This window comes from Camarhynchus parvulus, chromosome 8 (assembly GCF_901933205.1).
Source record: "Camarhynchus parvulus chromosome 8, STF_HiC, whole genome shotgun sequence".
NCBI classification, from domain to species: Eukaryota; Metazoa; Chordata; class Aves; order Passeriformes; family Thraupidae; genus Camarhynchus; species Camarhynchus parvulus.
Window position 1 is genome coordinate 16,580,511 of NC_044578.1, and position 22,659 is coordinate 16,603,169.

Below are 22,659 nucleotides of genomic sequence, written 5' to 3' on the forward strand. Positions count from 1 at the left end.
CAGCCTCCGCTACCTGGCCCGGGCCTGACCTCGCCAACCACCGCGGCAGGAAGGCGGACCCAGGGTCATTCCACACGGCAGGGCCAACACCACCAACGCGAGGAGCTTTTTCCCGAGCCCGGCCGGGGGCTCTTCGCAGCGGCGGGGCCCGGGCTTGCCGCATCCCCTCAGGTGCGGCGGGAACAATGAGCAGCCCAGCCACAGCCAGCCCCGGCGGCGCGCACAGATCCGCGCCGGGCGCGCACGCCTAAAGTAGTCCCTCTTTGTTCACCGGCGGCAGAGGCTCAGCTGCGCCCGTGTCCCTCCGCCGCGGCGCCCCCCGCGCCCGCCCCCGGCGCTGCCGGCGCAGGCGGGGCCGCCGGGGCGGGGCCGCGGCCCTTTGTGCTCCCAGAATGCACCAGCGCCTCCTCCGCGGGAAACAAAAATGGCGAGGGGCTGTGCTGGGGCCGGGCTGCCCGTGAGGCGGGTCTGACCGTCCCTCGCCGCCTTCCGCCTCGGCTCCGCGCCCGGGGGCCCGCTGCGCACCGAGCGCCTGGCCGTACCGCGCCGCGCCGCCGGGGGAGGCACCCGAGCTCGCCGATTTCCCTGTATGAGGCGGTTGGCACCACTGGAGAGACCGAATGAGGTGAGGGTGGGGGGGGGGAGGGAGGGCCGGCCGGGCCCGCGCGGTGGGGGGAGCGCGATCCCCGCAGCCCCGGCCGCCGGTGCCGCATCCCGGCGGCGCGGCGGGGAGCGCGGCCAGGGGCCCGCTCCGGCGCGGGGAGCCCGAGGCCTGGGAGGGAGGGAAGAGGGGGAGGGAGGGAGCTCCCTGCGAGCGGCCGCTGGCAGGCGAGTGTGAGGGGTCAGCGGTGCTCCTCGGTGACCAAAACAAAGGGAGGGAGGCAGCGGGCCGGTCGGCGGGGCCGGGGGCTGCAGCGGTGAGGTGCCAGCAGCCTCGCGCCAGCTGTATTTCCATCTTCTCCTTCAAGGATATTGTCCGAGTAGGCTGCGTTTGCTCGAGTGCGAAGGGAACAGCACAAAGAGGTAGTGGTTTTCGTCGGTAACTTTGTGTTTGGGGAATTTTTTTTGTTTCTTTTTGTTTGTTCGGGATTTTTTTGTGTGGCTTTGTTTTATTTTCTTTTTTCTTTTTTCTTTTTTTTGTTTTAAGCGCCTCATCTCTTAATTTCTGTCAGACTTGACGATTTGAATATGCGCAGCAGGCTTTTAGTCCACTTAAATGTGATAACTGTTGCTGGCTGAAAGGATATGCAGTAATGCATTTTCCTTTTTTTGGTATTGAATTCTGTGGAAAGAATGGGCTGATACCTCTTTTAGTGGAAGAGAACAATATGGTTCTGTGCTGGATGCTCTGGACGCTGATATTGGTGTTGAAATACGAGGGCTTGCTGTTCATCCATAAAGGATCAGGGTGCTATTAGAAGTAGAGGGCCTGCATAATTAAATGAAAGGCTCTGCCAGGAAAGCAGTGTAACATTATGGTTGTTTCTGGAATTTGTGATAGGCCCAGCTTATCATAACTTTAAAAGGTCAAGCGTAGCAATGGATAATGACATGGTTTTCCCCTGACTTAGTGTAAGGGAATGTGATCAGTGATATACACTCAAACTGCCAAAACTGTGGGATAGTAACAAAAAAGTTTCCCTCTTGTTTCTTTTTCTTTTGATCTGTAATCAGGTTGGTAAAAGTTAACCTGGTAACGTTTGCCCCCTTTTTTGAGAGCTCAAATTGCATTTAATTTGAAAACATTTGAAATTAAGAGAGGAGGTGAAAATATTTAATTTGCGTCTTATTAGAATACAGGTTAATGACTTCATAGCTTTTCATTTAAAGGAGACTAAGGGAAAACAAAGATTGAACATATGAAAGGAAATGCATAATGTAGTGAAAATGAGAAGAGTCTTTGCAAGGAGCTGCAAGCTGTGAACTGTGGATCTGTGCTGAGAGTATAATGTAGTAATGTTTTCCATAGTTAACCCTTCTTTTGTCAAATAAAGGTGTGTGGCTTCCCAACAACTTGCCTTTTCTGTTCTGGAAAGAATTTAAAATCAGATGTAGATGCTTCTCATATGACTTAATATGGCTAGTCAGCAGGGTGTATATATTTTTTTAATAGGTGAAAGAGACATGTATTGATAGCTAGCATGAAGTTGTGTTTGTCCTTCCCTGCACCAGGAGATCAGGTAAAATTTATGAGAAGGGCAGCTGTAACAAATAAGTTCCAGTTAATTTCCTAGTAGACAGTGGACTTCAGTATTCTCTGGAGATGGATGTGAATTAATGTAGAGGCACTGAAGCACATTTTGTGCTCCTCATGTGAGTTGTGGGGAAGGAAGCTCGGAGATGTGATTAGAGGCCAGCATGGATCTTGGATTAGGTTGTGATTTGGCTGCATTTTTGTGCGAGCGGCCACTGGCCCTGCTGCAGAGTTGGTTTCACCTTTTCACAGGCCTTCCTTGCCGGAAATGGAGGGGAAGTGTGTCTGAGCAAAACACAACAGGAGAAGAATTATGAAACCACAGGTATGGCTGGAGAGATAATCTCCATGGAGGAGTGAAATCAAGATGCTTAACTTTCCTTGAGAGAAGGAGAGCTAATGATGAGGGCACTCCTGATGAGTCTGGACATACTTCATTAACTAAATATCTTCCAGGATATCACTACTTTGCTTACGTTTTAGATCTATTTATTGTTTAAATTCTGTGGAATGCTTACAGAGGTTGCTGTTCTTGCAGAATAACCTTAAAGAAGAAAACTTATTATGGGATTTTGATCAGCTCTGAAACCCTTTTCCTTCCCCATTTTTCCCAGAGCAAGGTAGCACGTTGTCTGTTATTTCTTTCATTGTGGTGGTGCATGCTCACGCTCCCTTAGGTCTGTTGCTGTGTATACTGGATTTGGATAGTGTAGAAACCCAAAAGGCAGTTGCTGCATTCACAGAGGTGCTGAGGATACAGTTAAAGGGAATTATGGTTGGAAAAGGTGTCTTGTGACCCGGTAACATTGTTTTCTCCCTGTACCTTCATGTGCAAACACATGATCAACCCCAAACAAATGGCTCTTGCAGTACGTGACTGCTCTGTCTTTCTTCCCTGTGTACTAAATGTGTTATTTGGTAATGACCTTTTAAACTCTAATCCTTTCACTATTTATATCAAAGAGATTTAGTGAATTCATATTAAGGGAAAGAAAACTGAACAGGAAGTTCACTTGATGGAGAAGCCAGCTTGTTATTCCAGAGCTGCTGGGAAGGGAGCAAGCTGCTGTATTGGATGAGCCTCGTGTGAAACTGCCATGAGTTTTGTGTGTTCTGAGCCCTTGCTACACCTCCACTCCCCTCATTCCATGTGAATGTTAACTCTCCTGTTTTAAGAAGAGAAGACTGCTGGTATTTTACAGCATCTTACAACTTTTTCATAGTTCATTTTTCTGTAATAAAGGGCTAGTTTGCAACTTCAGACCAAAAAAATTGCAATTAATCAGCAGTTACATCATACTTCCAGAATCTGATTATATCTAGTTGTCATAAGGTCTTTCTATATTTTCCTTTCCTGTGGGATACCACATTTCCAGTTTTGAGGAGGTTTAGGATCTATCTTAGTACAATGCTCTGTGTGTGATTTCTATCTGAATTCTCTTCTGATAAGTCGTTAAAGTAATCATCCGTTCGCTGTGGTTTGTATTTACTAGGAATAAATGAGCTATTTGTCCCACTTTGTGTTTTCTCAGTGGATTAAAAATTTCTCTTAATGTTCTTTGGGCACTTTGTTGTTAAAACTTAGTATCTCTAATGCTTCCAAAAACTATCTGTGCTCATAGGGTAGCTATCATCTGCTGCTGTTGCAGCATTTATGAATCAAGCAGCTCTTCTTGAAAAGTTTCCTGAAATTGTATGGATTGTTAGTGAACCTGACTAGTTCAGTCATGCAGTCTAGCAGTGCCAGCTGAGGGAGTTTGTGTCCCAAGTTGCTTGTTTGCATTTATTCAGTTGTGCTTACGAACAGTTCTGTTAAACAGATCAGTGAACTGAGATGGCTGGGAAAAAAAAAAACCCAACAAAAAAACCAACCACCCGTCAAGGGAGTTTTTCTTAACAGAAGTTTTTTCACAGCAGTTGTTGAGACTGAAGGAGTACAGGAATATGAGTGATTTTAAGAAAAAGACACTTGGAAACAAGAATGGTCAGTCTTTTTACTCCTCCAGCCTCTTCACATCTTTTTCCCCCGGCTTTTCCACTTCTTCCTTCTGTAGGATAGCTGTAGAGGTACCAAATGAACACCAAAGTTTTCTAACTGCTGATAAAGAGGTTACAGTTACAAGTGAGTCAAAACTAACCAATCTAATTTTGATAAATACAATGCTAGGTGCAGTTACTGCTTATGGTTCGTAAATCAGACTGATCTAGATAGTTGACTTCGGGAGGAAATTTGCCATTCCAGTTGACAATGATGATTAATCTCCTGCTTCTGCAATGTATTATAAACGAATTCATTAAGTAGATAAATTGAAGGTATCCATCTGCCTGTCTTGCTTGAGAATATCTGTGACTATGGTCTAGACTCCAAGGTGAAAATCAGTGAGCATTTTCAGTACTTTGACATCAACTTCTCAAGAAAAGGTGGAAGTGCATTTCTATTTTCAAACTTATATCAGTGTGCAGACACATTTTACTGACTGCCACCACTAACTTCTGAAAGATTGTATGGGTATATAAATACTTTTTTTTTGATTTTGCATTTTAAGTGCTAGAATAAGAATCCAGCACAATGTACTTAACATTGAGTATTAGATGTAAAACCATACATACTGTATGACATACAGTGTAGCTTGGTTGTGAAAGTTAAATGAGATAATGTAGATTTGTATTGCATAAGATTTTTTGAAAAACAGTGCATCTGATGGATATAATGCAATTGTAAGTTCTTGGAGAGAAGTGTTTAAGATGATGGGGAAATTATTTCATGATTACTAATTTTGTTGGTAACCATAGTATATGTTAGGAAGGTGCTATGAAGCCAGCTTTAAGGAAGACTAGAAAGCAAGTTGCTGGAAAATGTGGAACTTTAACCTTCTTACTTGCCAATTTTAAAATTCAGTTTGCATTTGAACTTCCAACAAAAGTTTTTATTTTAATGGTAGGTGGGACTTTTTGGCATTCCACTACAGCAAGTAGAGCTCTGACAAGACAGACAGGCAAGTTAGTGACATTTTATGCATGTGGCTTTTACACTGGTCTGTGCTGCATTTCTTGTGCAGTGGTTCCAGAAGATACTTCAGAGACACCTACTTTAAGTAACTTATGTCATGTTCATTAAAGTCAACTTGTTAAAACAGTTGACTTCCTACTTAATCGCAATCAAAATCACTGAGGGAGTGTTTCCCTGGAGAGAAACTTCCTATCCATGTGGCAAGCAACTGTTAAGTTACTGTCAGCCTATTGTAATAAGTAACCCTATTTTCAGTGTCTGAGATAAACCATGAACTGCCACAGCAGGAGCTGCTTTATGAACTGTTTAGTTGTCACTTCAGCACTGCCATCACTCACAAAGAGAGCAGTGTGGACAATGGAGAAGTGCCTGCTTTATTGGCTCACATCTTTGCTGGGTATCAAGGTTCTTCAGGGGCTGAAGCTGCTATTGTGTATTTATGTTGTATAAGTGAATGTATAGATTCATTTAAGTGTTTTGTGCCAGAAAATGATGCACTCGTTTTTTTTTTTGTTGTGCTTCAGTGGTGTTGTGAGCCAAAGCTTTGTACTTAAAAGAATACTTTTTGAAGACTTTTTTAAAATAAAGCTCACTGTTGTTTTTAAAGTGGCAATCTGTACTGGTTATGATAAATGAATTTGTGTCTTTTTGTGTATTTGGTACAAGATCTTTCGCACATTTCTTCAGGTACTGGAAAAGAAAAATAAACTTTCCTGCCTTGTAGCAGGAATAGCTACCTATTTCTAGGCTAGCCTAGCTAGGCTAACCTAGCTTTTCCTACGGTCTTAAACCCCAGAAAAAATTTTGAAAGAAAATCTTTAAACCACTCTGAGGGTAGTTCTGTCAAACCAGTTGTCAACCAGATGTTAGTGCCAAGAAAGCAAGAAATGTCCTGGGCTGCCACTCTGCTATGGTAAACCTATTTTGAATGCTGCATGTATCCTGTCTCATTTGTCAGAGGTTTAGAGTAGAGCTGAGGAAAAGTAGCAGTAACTTGAATCAGCTTTTGTGTAAGAAGCAGCAGAATTTGTAAGATTCTTTATCTGGGAAATCTGGCTGGGTGTTGGGTCTGAACATTGTTACTTGCACCATGAAAAGAGAAGATGGAAAATGACAGTTTAATTTTCTGATGCAGTGATGAAGGATGTCAGATGAAGTGATAGGTTGTCAGCTGTGAAACAAGCCAAAGGATTTTTTTGTTCCTTTGGTCTTCCCTGGTCACCCATCTGAATATTTTTGTGTTTGGGATCAAGCAGGACTTAAATTGGTGACCCAGTTGTGCCTGAGGATGCCAGAGGCCCGTTATAGCTGCTCTTACTGTGATGTCATTGTTAAATGTCACATAGATTCTAAATATATTTAAAGCTGCTGATTTTCTTGTGTGTAACCTTGGTTTAAACTGTTTAATGTGGTATTTGAAGCCATTACCTTTCTAGTTTTATTGTCATATTGTGAGTAGTAAATTCTTTAGAGGGACGATTCCTTTCTCTTTGAAGCTGTAGAGCAACTTCTCAAATATCTGTATAGCAATTTTCAAACTGTGTGGGGCACTAATTAGTTTACTGCTTTTGTCCATGCTTTGAGATTAATTCAAATATTTTTGGTGCTGATCATGTACCTAAGATAGCTTGAGTGAGGTGAAACTGCTCTTCAATTATTGTATCCTGTTTAATTCCCTGCTCCTTAACTGTGTTTGCATTCTAGTTACACATACCTGCAGTTTCTAGAGAAAATACATTTGGATACACAAATAGTAACTGTATTACATAGTCTCAAATTCTGGGTATTACTTGTGAAATTCTTCCTTGTGCATTCTGTGGTCCTGTTTTATAATTTTCTCTATTTTACTGCTTTAATTGAAGTGTAGTGTTTCACAGCTAGTCTGACATAAAAGCATATCCACACTTACATATAGATAGACTATATGTTGTGGAATGTATGAGGAAAAATGCTTATTGATACAAATAACTTACAATTTTGGGTTTCATATATGAGGAAAGGTTGCAAGATCTGTTGTTTTTCTTTCCTCTCTGTTACAGTAAGGGTGGAAAATAACAAGGAAAATTGATTTTACATGAGAATTTCCACATGTAGAAATTCTTCCTGTGCTGGAAAGCTCTACAGCTATGCTTAGTGGCATTGCATGGTTCTGTGTTGGTGGTACCTCAGTGTGTACCTTGAGCCAGCATAATGCTCAAGCTGTACTCTCCCAACCAGGCTAATGCAGTTAGAATTGGCTTGGGATCTTTTTAGCTTCCTTGCAATTTTAGAAAACTGGCAGTGATTTGAGTTTTGCATAAGTAATCCTGTATTGAATGTTTTTGATGTGTTTTTCAATGCTTCTGGTGATTTTATGAAGATTCTCTGAGCTGGGGATGAGCATCCCCATCCTCATTTACATTAGTTGATTTCCTAGAACACTTCTCTTCTGTAAACTTGTTTCTTTCAAAAAGTGTACACTTGCATAGTAGCAGAGGCACTGCTACTAAAGATGTGTAAAGTTACAAAAGACAAGCAGGTTTCTTGCTCCCTGGAGTTGTTTTGTTGGTATTTCCAGTGGTTCCTTTAAGCCAGTCCTGGTTACCTCCTCTCCTGCTTGCCCCCCTTAGAGACTCCGCAGCGGTGGGAAATTCACTGGTCCAGAAGCGCTCTCCTTCTCGTCGCAGCCACAAGAGCTCAGCGTCTCTGGCCAAGCTGTCGGTCCATGATGGACAGAAAGCCAAAAAGCCACTTTGTAAATTTGAGGAAGGTCAGGATGTCCTAGCTAGATGGTCAGATGGCTTGTTTTATCTTGGAACTATCAAAAAGGTAATCACATTTTTTAACTTCACTGGAGTCTTAAAGTGTCGCATACTGTTGAAAATTGCGGTATTATTGGCTCACTTATGTAGTATTAAATACATTCCTCTGTTTGGTGCTTTTACTCATGGCTTCCACTGTATTCCTGTCTTTCAGATAAACAAACTGAAACAGAACTGCTTCGTCATATTTGAAGACAGTTCCAAATCCTGGGTTCTCTGGAAGGACATACAAACAGGCAAGAACTTCCATGAAGTAGTCATTGTTTGGTATTCTCTTTGTTTAGATTACTGTTACCTATTAAAAAGATTATTATATTCTTTTATTCTGAAGAGTGATATAATTTAATGTGAACCAGGAACAAAAATTAAACAAATAAGAAAATATTTTCAAACAACTGTCATTGAAGTTACTGTTTTGTTTTGGGCTTTTGTTTATTTGTCTGTTTTCACATGTGTGAGGTGGAGAAGACTTCTAAAAATAATCACATTTGAGTTTGTTTGGGTGAGGGTGGATTAGTTCTCTACCTTTACAGAAAATTCCAGGCCCTAATTTACACCAATTTATATTCTTTGTACTGTTTTCAGTTGAAACGACGTAATATGGAAAGAAACGAAAGCTTGGTGAATCTTATGTTTGAACAGAGTTTGGACACTTAAAAGGAACACCATAACTGTTGCACATAAGAAACCATTACAGGTTTTGGAGTACTCATGTGATATAAAGAAATGTGTAGTTATCAAGTGAGGCACCCATCATATAATACCTTACTGGTTTTCAGACATTTCAATAGTAGTTAATCTTTTTATAGCCTAATGCTAATGAAGCACAGATGATAATTTCTTCTGAAAGTCAGGTACAGTTTCCTCGTTGTACAAACACAATGGAAATCTGCTCTGGCTCTTGTTGATTCTTGATGTTTAAGATTCTTGATGTCTACTTAAAGGAAAAGCTTTGTATTTGTTATAGCAAAAAATCAACTGCTTTATTTATTTAAGCTTGCAAAAAATGCTGTTCTACTGTGTAGTACTAGTTTATAATCTGATTCATTTATCCTAATTATCAAAATTTAATAAATGAGTATGAGGAAAATTTCAAGTTGATGACCCTTATGAGTCTCTTCCAACTCAGTATTTATTTTTAGGTATTTTTAGCCTAAATTTGCATTCTTTATTCAGTTACTGGATTTTTATTGTTGATGTTGAAGAACCATAGACTGCATAGTCAATAGGCAATACAAAGCCTATAAATATCTGATAGCTTATCATAAGTGATATAAATATTTATAACACAGTCTGTACAAAATGTCTGAATATATTTTTATTAAGAAGTTTGTCACTGTAACAATGTGTTTCTACAATGCATGCAGCTGTAAGTGAAATTATGAAGAAGGCTGTACATGTGGTAACTGTGTTTCAACTGCAGATATAATCTGAAAAAAATCACAATCTCATTTTTGTCTAGGAGCCACTGAGAGTGGGGAAATGGTCTGTACAATATGTCAGGAAGAGTATTCAGAAGCACCAAATGAAATGGTTATATGTGATAAATGTGGGCAAGGTAACTAGATTTTTTTTTCTATTTACTGCATTTTAAAAGGTGTTTTGATTTGTTTCACAAAGGAGGATATTTGCCCGGCTATGACTGACTGCTCAACTGATCTTAAATTTTGTAGCCCTTAGTGGCTATTAACAGCTCAGTGAAAGATGATAATCCATGTTAAAGTGACTAACACCTGTTCTGTAAGTCAAGATTATTTTTTTCTACTAAGGAAATTTAAAAGACCATTTTGAATGTGTTACCAATCTTTTTGTTCAGGTTTTGGCACTTAATTATGGATAATGCCTTATTGTTACATTAAGTTATGTGCTTTTGGCAACATAGTTAATTCTGTGTAAGTTTTTGTCATTTTAATAACAGTGTGGCTGATCATTTTTCATCCAGGTTACCATCAGCTGTGTCACACACCAAATATTGATTCCAGCGTGATTGATTCAGATGATAAATGGCTCTGTCGACAGTGTGTATTTGCAACAACAACAAAGGTATGTTTCTGGAAAAAAATGTTAATACATTTCATATTGCATGCATCTTTGTTTTTGAAATTGAAACAATAAAAAGATATATCATTTTTTTCAGTGATTTCTTTTTTATCTTTGATCTGAACTCAAATTTTGTGTGTTGAGAAGTAATACTATTTTCTTTAGAAATTGACCATATTACACTTTTAAACAAACATGCTAGTATAAAAACATAAATACACCTGATAATATTTGACTTGCAAGTTATGAAAAAAATTAAAACTTTTCTAAAATCAAATGAAAAGCTTTGAAAGTTTCAGAAATGCATGACTGGTTTTTGTAAACTACTGTATCTGTTCTGGCCCAGAGAGGTGGTGCGCTTAAGAAAGGACCAAATGCCAAAGCACTGCAAGTCATGAAACAAACGTTACCATATAATGCAACAGACCTTGAGTGGGATGCAGGTCATAAAACCAACGTCCAGCAGTGTTACTGCTATTGTGGAGGACCTGGAGAGTAAGTAAATGGATAATATGTAAGAACTTTTCTCTACTGCAGCTCCAAACTTGGACTCTCTTCTTCTAGACTTCCTTTTGAACTCGCTAGTTTTTGTTTCTGTTGTGTGTGCATATCAGAAACTGGATGCAAAGTGGGATTTTGAATTCTCTGTACGTTTGTGAAGTACCTCACAGTGGGAAATATATTAATTTCTTTTCTTGTCCCATGAAATATTTTGGTTTGTTTTAATTTTGTCATGTGGCCATCACACTACATTCACATCACACTACAGTCTGTAATGAGCAAGAAATTTTTTTGTCTTGCTACTTTTGATGTGTTGAGTCTGGATGAGGTTGTTTGTTGATGATCTTGCAATTCTAGGCAGAATTTTTCTGATGTTAACTCAGCTCTGTCATAAGTCACAAAAATAAATGTACCTAGAGATTAGTTTATTAAATTTTGTTGGAATAGACCGCTCTCATATCCTGGTTTTCAGTGACTGGCAGGGAAACGATTTTATTTCCCCTCTTATGGCATTACAGAGTCCTCTGCTGGTTCTTTTTTACAAGAAAGGCAAAACCAGGACTTCTTAAGCAGGTAGAGATGAGTACTCTGGTGTCTGCATGCATGAGTGAAAGAATAAGACAGCATTGTAGATCTGAGGTCAAGGCAAGTAAAGAGTCCCACAAAAAGCAAAGTTTTTGAGGGTATACACATAGGACAGAGCTCTGGTGTGAGACTTGAACAAACATGGCTGTCAGCTTTGCATGGTTCCCTTTCTGAAGGGAGAAGCTGAAAAAGGAAAAGGTGTAAACTATGAGGTTTCTTTTGAGGATTCAAGTAGTTGGATCCCCAGAACAAATGTTTGTGACTTAATGCAGTTGTGTTGTGCTTTAGAAAGTAACAAGGAAGCTAAATCTAGTATGTGAGAAGGAGTTTCTGTGGAGTTCCTTAATTTTTACTGAATTAAAAGGTGGATGTCAGAGTAAATTAAATTGTTTTTTTCTTAATTTAATAATTTAATTAATTCTTTTACTAGGCTATCTTTTGTTATTCCTCACTGTCTTTCCTAGTAATTTATTATGGAATTAAATGTTACTGAAATATCCAAAGAGATGACTGTTTTGTAAACTGCAAATCAGTTTGGGTCAAAAGATCCCTTTTTATTTAATTTAAATATAATGAAGAAACATTTGTCAGTAACTTTTTAAACACATCTTGTGTCTCTTTCTGTTGTTGAAGCTGGTATCTAAAGATGTTGCAGTGCTGCAAATGTAAACAGTGGTTTCATGAGGCTTGTGTGCAGTGCCTCCAAAAGCCAATGCTTTTTGGTGACAGGTAAGAAAATTAAGCTGTATTTTGTTGGTTGTGTTTATTTAAAATGTGAGGGAAATCTCACATATGAGCTTTTATTAGGGCATCCGTAACACAACAGTGTTTTTCAAAAAGGGCTTGAGTTTTGAGTAGAAGCTTATACACAGGACATCCTGTGCTTGGGTGCCAGGAAAATGCATCATTTTCATCTCAGTTGAGCAGGATGCAGTGGTGGGTGGTGGAGAGGTCACCAATAGACAGCGGGATTGCAGCTGGTACTGCCTTTACTTTGTATGGGAATCCTTTATACAATAGGTGCAACTTTACACCTTCTGTTCATGTGTGAGGAGTTAGGACAAAAAGAAACATAAGAGTGCTGGTCTGTGCTTTTATTTTAAGAGGAACTTGGAGGACTTGCAGCAGATCAAAGAGGAAAACTGGAGAATAGAATCAAAGAGCATTTAATTCATTATTTATTATAATTTTATGTGGCAATTTTTCTGGAATGTTTGTATGAAGGAACTGAGTTAAAATGCATATTTATGCTTTTGTGCTGGGGACATTACAGAGCATCTTAACTGATACAGTCACAGGTTGAAGGACTTTCTCAGGCAGAATGAAGCAGTGGTAGCAGGATGAAATCAAAGTACTTTGTATCTGGCCCAGTAGGTATCAGCGCAGATTATAGAAGTTGCTGAAGTAAAGAATAAAGGCACTCACAAATTCTATATGGCTGTGTTTCTAGCTTGCTTAACTTCCTTTTTTTTCATGATCAGGGTGTTAAAACACTGTGTGTATGAGCACCCATCACCCAGACACCTGTACATATATGTTTGTATGTGTTTTTAGGTTTTATACGTTCATTTGCTCAGTTTGCAGTTCTGGACCAGAATACCTCAAACGTTTACCCTTGAGATGGTAAGTATGAATTTTTAAAAAAAGGATGAGTTGGATACATGTTCTGCTTTTCTTTTTGATGTTCTGGTTCTCCTTGCTAAAAAGGAGATCTGCTTGTTAGCTTGAGCTGTTTCCTGAGTCAGTTTCCTGAGTCATTCTTGCTGTGTGTATGATAAGGGATAAATCTCTTTCAAAGTTTATCTGTAAGGGTAGAGATATATTGTGATTGCATGCTCTTGGGATTCAATCCTGGGATCATTCAGTGGAGTAACAAGCAGCTACTCACTTGTTGTGTATGTGAAGATTGTGATATCTAAATTAAATGTTTCTTGCAGGTTTAGGATCCTGCTGTATTATCTAAGCCAAACATAGTGAGTACCAGAGCGCACATTCTGATAGATTTTATAATAGTTTCCTTGAATAGACTTAATGGAACTAGTCTGTAATAGAAATTATATCCAATTTTGTGGATATATACCTAGTGCTAACAGATACATGGTGGAAATTACCTTGTTAAATGTTAATTCACCAAAATACTTGTATGAATTCAGAACTGATACATTCAAGTAGGAATTCAGACTTACTTACATATCGCATGGTCCAGACCAGTTTTGGAGTTTAAAAAAATACCATGACAATGAGATGAGGCAGAAACGAAAGTGAGGTGCAAAACAGAAGGAATCACTTGAAAAGAAATTGCAGGAGACTTCACAGTGTTGTCTGGATTGAGTGTCTTAAGTTGGGCTTTGTGTTCCTCCACCTGTATAATGCTAATATCTTTTCTACTAAATTGTTTCAAAGGAAAGCAATTGGAAGAAAAATACTTGTTTTCTCTGGTTTTTTTATTCAAATATTCTAGGGTAGATATAGCACATCTATGCCTTTACAACCTAAGTGTTATTCATAAAAAGAAATATTTTGATTCGGAGCTTGAACTTATGGCCTACATTAATGAAAACTGGGATAGATTGCATCCTGGTGAGGTAAGTAAGTAGAATACCCTTTCTTGTTTCTAAATCACAGTGCATACATATGTCCTGAAAGTTGACAAACTGTGAACTGTTTTACGCTGGATAAATCCTTTAGTGCTTTAAAATCTGATAATCCCAAGTAATGACATATTTTTTTATTTCCTTGCAGAAATAGAATGCTTTTTAAGTGGTGCATATTTTTTTAAACTGTAAAATTTCTTCAAGTCATCTATGCAACTAATTACTTGCATGGTGACTTTCCATTACTTAGCTGTTTATTCTGTTGCATATCTACATTCTATTTTAGTTTCATGATTCTTTGGTTACTTTGATATTTTCATGTGCTCTGACCTGAAAATCTAAATGTAGAATTGAAGGCAAGAGTATATTGCATGTGAAGACCACATTCAGTGTCTCTAAGGCGTAACACATTGTTTGTGTTAAATATTCTACTCAAAAATTTCTTCTTTCCTTCCTAATTCTTACAGTGGGGGTGGTCAGTTTGTGTCCAGTTCGTTTTTGATCCTTTTGCAGTTGGATTCAGCTACTTGTCAAGACATTTTTATTTTAGTTCATTACTATACTAGTTATTTTCCCAGCTATTTGATTACTGAGAATTTATCTTAGCATTAAAGAAAATCCATTTACTCAAGTTGATTGACTTCATATTTAACTAAGAGGACCAGTGTTGATCTTGGTTTCTGCATATGAGGTTAGATGCAAAAATTTATGACTTAAGTTCAAAGTGGCATACTGCTAGTAGAGTAAGTACTCTTTTTTGTGCATGAAAATTGTTTAGTGTTTTGAAGGTTTTTTAAATATATGGCATATGATGTGTTGAAATTTTTTATCAGTACATTCTACTTTTATACTTCTCTTCAGTAAATTCATACAACTGTAGTCCATTTCTTATTAGCACTCACAATTTGAGAAGCAAGTGTATGTTCTTGGTTTAAATAAATAACTATTTTTCATAAATAATGGAAAATAGTCTAAACGTATGTGTTTTAAACTATCAGTGTCAATTGTTTGATAGAAAGTTAAGCAAACACTAAAGCATTACTAAAAATTAGTCATCAATACATATCTGATTTACTTTGCTATGTATGGCATCTTTTACCTAGTCACATAGAATCAATAAATGTGTCATATCAAGTATTGAGCTTTGAATTAAAAAAGGGCTACAAAGAATGTAATTTTCACACCATTTTTCCAATAGAATAAATTTTTTAGCGATCTTACTGTACAGCTTAAGAAGTATGTAAGCTGTATTGAATTTTGAAGTTGGTTTTTCTTAGTATTGAGGGAAATGTAGAAGAAAATTGTTTGTTCATTTAACATAATATTCCTTATATTTATATGAGGTCATGTGGATGGCTGGTCAGAGCAGTGGATGGGGAGAGTGGAGCTGTCATTGACTTGGAGCACATAAGTCATTTTGAAGAAGTTGAAGGGCTGCACTCCTCTCTGTGCTCTTCCCCTTTCTGCTTCCAATCCATCCATGCTCAGTCTGTGAAAAACATGTAACTAAGGGGGAGGAAGGAAAGGGCAGATCCAAAATAACTAAACTCACTTCTTTAATTAGTATTTTCAATTCTTTAGTATTTCTACACCTTCAAGGGAACTATTAATTTGAAGTCTGAATGCTCCACTTTTAAAGGTCTAGATTTTGAATAAATTCATACAAGCTGTATTGAGGAAATTTAAATACCTTATTCTGAACAGATTTTAAATGTCTTTCATGAAGTTGGCAAAAATTGGCTTGAAAAATCTGATTAAATTCAGTTAATTAGGGAAATGAGGGAAACAGAAATTAGTCACAGAAATAATTGACATGTACAATATAATGATTTTAGGGGTTTTGTGATCTCCTTAAATTGCCACTGTTAAAAATGACATTTTAGTTTCCTTCTCCACCTATTTGTACTTGAGTAAGAGGAAAAGGCTTTTAGCTGTAAGACAGTAGTAAATGGTGGAGTTATCAGAACTCCTAAGCCAGTAATTTTTAACTTGTCATTATTTAGAAAGCAATAAATATGTGGCAATTTCCTGTAGTTTAGTGTTGCAAGACCTCTAGGTAGCAATGGATTGAACAGAATGCATATGGTGAAGATGGAAAACAAGTTGTTACTTTCTTTGGCTAAAACCTCTTGAACAACTCCATTAGTCTTGGTAGTCAGGTAAACTATCAGTCTTGCCCATGTTAAAAGGTTGGGGTTTATGAGTATATTTATTCACTTACTTTTAGCTGTTAGCACGTTGCATTCTTTGACCTTTTCTCTCTGTCTTCTTTGCTGAGGATTGTATTCTTTAAAAATTATCTAATCCTGAGTTTTTTGTTGGGTTTCTTTGAGCTGTAAATGTTGTACAGTGTGGTCTTTAGTATTCATATTACAGTGAAGCTTATAAAATGCTGTCAGCTCTATAATTAAAGATAAATTTACAAATTTTGGCATAGCAACTGGAAATAAAGGTAGTTCTGCTGGAATTGAAAAGTTGATAGATAAATATAAATGTAAACCATCTAATTTTACATTCTGGTATATAAATGTTGTGTCCATGTGATAGTCACTACCATACTTGTTATACTTCTCTCTGTAATCAATTTGTGCAATTTTTCAGAGAGATGATTTCATGTTTTGAAAGCTTGATAGGGACTAGTTACTCCAGGCTTTGGTGAAAGGAGGGAGGTTAGATTGGGTCTTGGCTAAAGGGTCATGAAAATACATCTACTTGTTAGGGGTTTAATTCTAATAATTTTTCAGTGTGTTTTCCTTTCTTTTTTGTACAAGTTGAATAGTATTAAAACATATGAATTGGGTCCTGTGGCAGGATTTTGCCATAATTATAATAAATAATTAGGTTGTTTTGTCTATATAGTTATCCTCTGTTTTGCAATCTCAATTAATTTAGGAGTATATACAGAAGATTTTTTGTTAGGAGTCCTGGGAGATTGCTCTCCCAAGCAATCCTAGCAAGACTCCCAAGATCCTAACAATCTAGTGTTATGTTCCCTCGTTATATGAAATGTTTTGGAGATATTTTTCTTGTACTTCTTAAAAGTGAAACTCATTCCATGTCCTGGGCTTGATTCTGGCATTAATTCTGTGGATGTAAATCACAAAATATATGGGATTATGGTTAATATGCCAGCTAATATTTCCTTAATGTATTTCACATCCAAATCTATAGTTACAGTGACTAAGAGTATCTGGAATCTTTCTGTTACTAAAGAATTTGAGAGGTTAAATAATTTCTTAATACTTTACAGCTGGCAGACACACCAAAATCTGAAAGATATGAGCATGTCCTGGAGGCATTAAATGATTACAAGACTATGTAAGTTATTGGTACTTGTTGTTTTAAATGTTGTTTGCCTGTTTAATCTGACTGAGGTTACAGTCTTTAGTCTGTGATAATCACTCTGGCTGTAGATAGCGTTTTAAGTTTTAAATAATGTTTCTATTTCAAACTATAACATTACATAGCTATTTTGATTGTGACCCAGACCAAGAGAAAGAACTGTTTTAACTTCCACTTCACATTTTGTTTTTGAGAAGGAGGATTGCAATGGGGTGAAGAAGGGAATAAAGTAGCATTTAAATGAATATTCTCTTTGCGTAATTTTGTTTTGCATGTACCCTGCTATTGTAAAAGTTGTGTTCCCTGGGATCAGAATTTTAACAATTAATTTAACATCCATCTAGGTTTATGTCTGGAAAAGAAATAAAGAAAAAGAAGCATTTGTTTGGCTTGAGAATTCGAGTTCCTCCTGTGCCACCGAATGCTGCTTTAAAGGCTGATAAAGAGCCAGAAGGAACTTCACATGAGTTCAAAATTAAAGGCAGAAAGTCATCTAAACCAATCCCTGATGTGAGGTAAAGTAACCCAGTCATTCTAGCTGTGTTGTGGTTAATTGGGGCTACTTTGGGTATTTTTGGTGCTAAAAAAAGGCCTTTTCTTTGTAGAATGTTTTTTTAAAAAATTAATTGTAAAGGCAGATTATTTGTGAGAACAAGGTCTTAGAACAAATGTAGTTAACTTTCTATTAGGATTCTTCTAAAAAATCAACATGGAATTTAGCAGTAAGAGCAATAGAAAATATCCCAACTTTGCTGTCATTTGGGAAACAAAACCTTTTGCCTTACTGGATCTCTCAAGCAATAATCTAACTAGAATTCATAGGAGGTATGTTGTGAAATAGTAACTTGTATTGGTAAATGTGCCGTCTTTTTCACCAAGAATTGTCATATGAATAAATGATATTTAATACTTGTTCATTCCTCTTCAACATTTGGGGATCAGTAATGTCCCTAGAAATACATTGAATCTGTTATGTTACTATAAAGGCAAAACCAGCTTTTGTACCTGCGAATTTTGATTTGCCAGAATCACCTCATTTAATACAATGTTTTAGAAACAAGCATCTGATTGTTATTCATTGCCAAAGGAAAACATGTATTCAATGAAAACTAGCATCAGTAATACAGAATAAAATACAAATTTTCTTCTAGGGAATTAAGTAATGGTATAGAAAGAAAGGGGAAAAAAAAATCAGTAGGTCGTCCACCCGGTCCCTATACAAGAAAAATGATTCACAAAACTCCAGAGTCATCTCCTCTGGTAAGGATATTTCTTCCCCCTTCCTCCCTTCCTTCTAACTGCATCATAAATGTTGAAGAAAAACATAACAAGTTAACACGAATTTATATTCCCCCCCTTGTTTGCAAATAAAATAAATTTAAAAAATTTAAGTTGAAGTACCTTTTTCGTTCCCCCCTTAGGATAATGAACCAGTTCCAGTGATAGAGAACCCAGCCTTGGAATTACCCTGCACTGTTGGGTAAATAAAATAAAAAAATCCCTCCCACGAAACATTGTAACACCATGTAATTTATCTGTTTGCTTCTGAAATGTCAGCTCAGTTTTTAATGTAAGATTATTTTTTTGCCTGGCAAACCTGTTATCTTGCAAAACAGGAAATCTGATGGAACTGCACATTCATCCAATACCTCAGATGTGGAATCCACAGGTGCTGCCAGTATGAAAGAAACTACCTCATCTAACATTTCCAGACATTATAGGTAATTGCTCATTTACTCTATCTGCTATAAAGATCAAGATTTGCAGTGTATTAATTTTACTAAAATCTTCTCAGAGTAGAGCTCTAAATAGCATGGGGAAACACAAAGAAATAGGATGAATCAAAATTTGTCTTTAATAGTTCTGTTTACAACTCAGAGAGTGAGGATTTTTTGGTACTTGCTAACCAAAATATGTTATTTTGATATAAAATATGTGGCTAAGTGACATTTACTGAAAAAAATTAAACTGCAAATGTTTGCTGAGCTTAGTTTTCTACTCGTGGTCACAAAACAACTGATGTACTCTGAATTAATTTTAGCAGCTTTTGTTTTTGTAGGTTTGTGTGTTCATGTTATAAAATACTAAGTATGCTGTGATTTTCTACAGTCAATAGAGCATGAGAAAATTCTGGCACAGAGTTTATAAATAAATTATTAACTGCAGTCAACTCTCCTGCAAGCAAAAAGTTTTCCCCTTCTCAAGCTCAGCAAATAGAAATTTCTCTTTTATTGACATACGTGGATTTTACTATTTTGTCTCCCCTTTCTGGTTCATGCTGTTGAATGCCTTCATGAGTCATTTTGTGTGCATTATTGATAAAATTTTCAAATAGCTCATGTTTAATTTAGAGTTCTGAAATTATTACCAGCTGTAAGTGTCATACTTACAGTTACCTATCTGTAGGCAATAAGTATTTTTTGAGTGAAAAACAACACAAATTATTACGTGAGTGGCATGGAAATAACTGATGGTACAGCATACATGTTGAATTCCCTTGGAGTTAATGCTGTGGGGTTTTATTTTCAATAGTTTGTCTGCATTCCCTTGGAGTTAATGCTGTGGGGTTTTATTTTCAATAGTTTATCTGACTCGAGAAAAAGGACTCGAACAGGAAGAACTTGGCCTGCTGCAATACCACATTTGAGGAGGAGAGGCCGCTTTCCACGAAAAGCACTCCAGACTCAAAATTCAGAAATTGTCAAAGATGATGAGAGCAAGGAAGATTACCAGTATGATGAACTCAATACAGAGATACTTAACAACTTAGCAGATCAGGAGTTACAGCTCAATCATCTGAAGAACTCCATCACTAGTTACTTTGGTGCAGCAGGTAGAATAGCTTGTGGGGAAAAGTACCGTGTGTTGGCTCGTCGGGTGACACTTGATGGAAAGGTGCAGTATCTGGTGGAGTGGGAAGGAGCAACTGCATCCTGACTGTAGGACTGAACATTATGTTCACTGCACTGTCATCTGTAAGTACAGTTCATAATGCAGAGCCACGAGAGAAATGGTCTTTAAATGTGTTTCTAAAAAAAAAAAAACAAAAACAAAACCAGTTTAGCCTTAACATGTAATTGTTATCATTACAGCTCTTGTGATAAAGACTTATCTTTTTAAAATCTGATCTGAGACTTAAATTTTTTAATCTGAACATTGTTAGATTGTTTTAGGTCGGGATATTTTGGGTTACAATTGCTTAAAAATGTGCATGGTGTTTTAAAAAAGATGACATTTTCTAGAGAACATTCCATGGATACAGTTATTGTGATTTAGAGAAAATATTATGTAGATAGCACAAATATTTGAAAAATCTTGGTTTGTTTTCTTACCCAAATGTTTGCAGAAATGTATTTCTATTTCAATACTTTCTAGATTTCATAAGTGCAGTGTATATAATGCCTACTGAAGACTGTAAAATACTGAAGTTTCTTTCAAACAAAGTGTAAAAAAAAAAAAAAAAAATATATTGAGCCTGTAAATTGCTCTGTGACCAGACTTCATTGTCGTCTTAATATATTCAGTGTGTGTGCGTGTGTGTGTGCTGTATACTGAGGTGTATATGCACACACAGCCCTGGCGTGTATATAGATGTGTGATTGTGACCTATGCAATACAAATTATGGGATCGGTCAGCTTCTGAGAACACATCCCATAATTCTTTTTTCAGGAATAGTTGTCAGTATTTACACAGCAGCATTTCTTCTCAGGCTTATTGGGTGCTGTTGCTTTTTATGTACTAAGGAAAAGTGTCCAACCAGTGCAGCGTGTTCTGGCAGTGGGTGCAGTCGATGATGGTCATGTGCTCTACATTCCATTATTTTCCATTTGAATTAACCAATAAAAAATAATGCAGGATCTAAAGATTTTGAAATTAATTCTACTGGATATAACAATTTGGAAGCTCTTGTGGCACTCTGATTGTAAATTTCATGTCCCAGTTATAAAGTAAGTTGACAGGAGTCATGCAGGATTTCTACATACCCGTAGAACAGTCATATTTTGATAAATGTAATATGAATTAAGTGTATTATTGCACAGGGTCAACAAATGTTGCCATTTGAAGTAACGTTACTGATTTTATTACAACATTACCTCTTTTGTGTTTATAAAATGTACCAAGTTTTAAATTGGTAAGATTATTTTACTTGTTAAAAAAAAGTCAAAAAGTCTCTTGCCAGTATTAGATATTTTTTCTTTGTCTGCTACTTTTGAGGGGGTTTTAGCCAAAGAGTAAACAGAAGAATATTTTTACTTTGGTGGTTATTCACTGTACTGTATAAGGTTAGTTTTCTTACATGCTTACAGTTTGCCACCAAAATAAAATTATGTAACATTAGCAAATGACAGTGTGGTTTAAAGTGTACTGCCTGAGTTAGTACTTATTTATTCCATTACTTGGTTATTTGACTTTCTCTGCTCGTCTTGAACATCTTGAAAAGGTGACTTTTTTTCTGAATTTTTTTTGTCACCTTATAGCCAAAGGAAGCAGAGAAAGCTTTTTATCCTGTGTTTGGCTTATGGCTGGATGGGTTATATTAGCTTTATAAAAATGCTAATTAAAAACTCCCACTTCTGTTTACCTTCACTAAAATGTGTGGGTTTTTTCTCACACCCTCAGCTATTAATTTAATGTTGCCTTGCCTATAGCTGCAATATTTTGATAACACAGCAACTTCATGTTAATTTTTGAATGTTTATATCTTGAGATAATGCAAAATGTAAAGCCTTTGTAACCTTACTCACACCATCTGTATTTGTCTTTATTGTTTCACTTTATCCAAGTCCTTTAATTCTAACTGAACACCAGCAGTATTTTTCATAAATATTCATTTAAAGATAAATATTGGAATGTACTTGGGGACTTAAGTGGGGGAGGTGTGGGGAGAAAATACTTGTCAAACTTCAGCTGTCCATAGGCCTAACTATTGTGAATGTTGTTTTCATTTTATTACGGTGGTTGACTTAACTCTGATGTTCAGTTTGTATTTTTGGAATTGCTTTTCTCTTAGAATTAAAAGACCAACATTAAATGTGTGTATTTTTTGAGAGAGAAGAATGAGTTTTGATTCTGTACTCTTGTGAAGCACATACTTGGTGGCATCCTCCCATCCATCACTTCCCAATCTCTAGCTTTCCTGTTCCTGTCCTGGACACACTTGCCCTGCACATAGACACTAACTGGTGTTCCAGCTATGGTTGAGGGATGCTTTGTTACAAGGTGTCATGTACTGGAAAATGCTGCAATAGTGCTGCTGAAGATAGAGCTAGAGTAGTAATTAAAGCACACCTACAAATGCCTTTCTCATTTTATGTGAATTTCATTGTATGTAGTAGTGGTGTGTCTAAAGGAAAAAGACAAATGTTGCTGTATGTAATGATTTCATTTTGGTATAACTCGATCATTGTATGTATGCATGTGTGTAAATATATGTAATTCAACTTTGTTGTGGTCACTGATTTACAACCATTTCTATGTGTATATTTAATATTTTTCCATTATGTTTTATTTGTATTACAGTAGTATTTAGATAGGAGAAGTCTCTTGTGACAGTTCTAAAAATATTGGTATCGCATGAACAAGACAGCAAA

The 22,659-nt window shown here is 37.1% G+C and overlaps 1 protein-coding gene across 6 annotated transcripts; it reads left to right on the plus strand.

The window, feature by feature from the left end:
• Nucleotides 1-403: 403 nt before the first annotated feature.
• On the plus strand, nt 404-22,116 carry MTF2 (metal response element binding transcription factor 2). Of its 6 annotated transcripts, XM_030953012.1 has the most exons (17): nt 404-625; nt 969-1,023; nt 2,447-2,519; nt 7,814-8,012; nt 8,160-8,241; nt 9,468-9,563; nt 9,948-10,048; nt 10,392-10,540; nt 11,765-11,860; nt 12,686-12,754; nt 13,593-13,716; nt 16,976-17,043; nt 17,412-17,582; nt 18,219-18,327; nt 18,489-18,547; nt 18,684-18,788; nt 19,650-22,116. In XM_030953012.1, the coding sequence occupies exons 6-17, from the start codon at nt 9,488-9,490 to the stop codon at nt 20,002-20,004; spliced, it is 1,482 nt and encodes a 493-aa protein (XP_030808872.1). In that variant the 5' UTR covers nt 404-625; nt 969-1,023; nt 2,447-2,519; nt 7,814-8,012; nt 8,160-8,241; nt 9,468-9,487; the 3' UTR covers nt 20,005-22,116. The 6 variants fall into 6 exon arrangements, with proteins under 6 accessions (XP_030808872.1, XP_030808873.1, XP_030808870.1 ...); XM_030953013.1 differs by lacking the exon at nt 969-1,023; XM_030953010.1 differs by lacking the exons at nt 969-1,023; nt 2,447-2,519.
• Nucleotides 22,117-22,659: the final 543 nt, after the last annotated feature.

Bases quoted from the DNA above. Each gene is read 5' to 3' on its own strand.
- MTF2 (XM_030953010.1), top strand. The intron at 8,013-8,159 runs GTAATCACATTT...CCTGTCTTTCAG, and splicing joins ATCTTGGAACTATCAAAAAG to ATAAACAAACTGAAACAGAA. The intron at 17,044-17,411 runs GTAAGTTATTGG...ACATCCATCTAG, and splicing joins TTAAATGATTACAAGACTAT to GTTTATGTCTGGAAAAGAAA.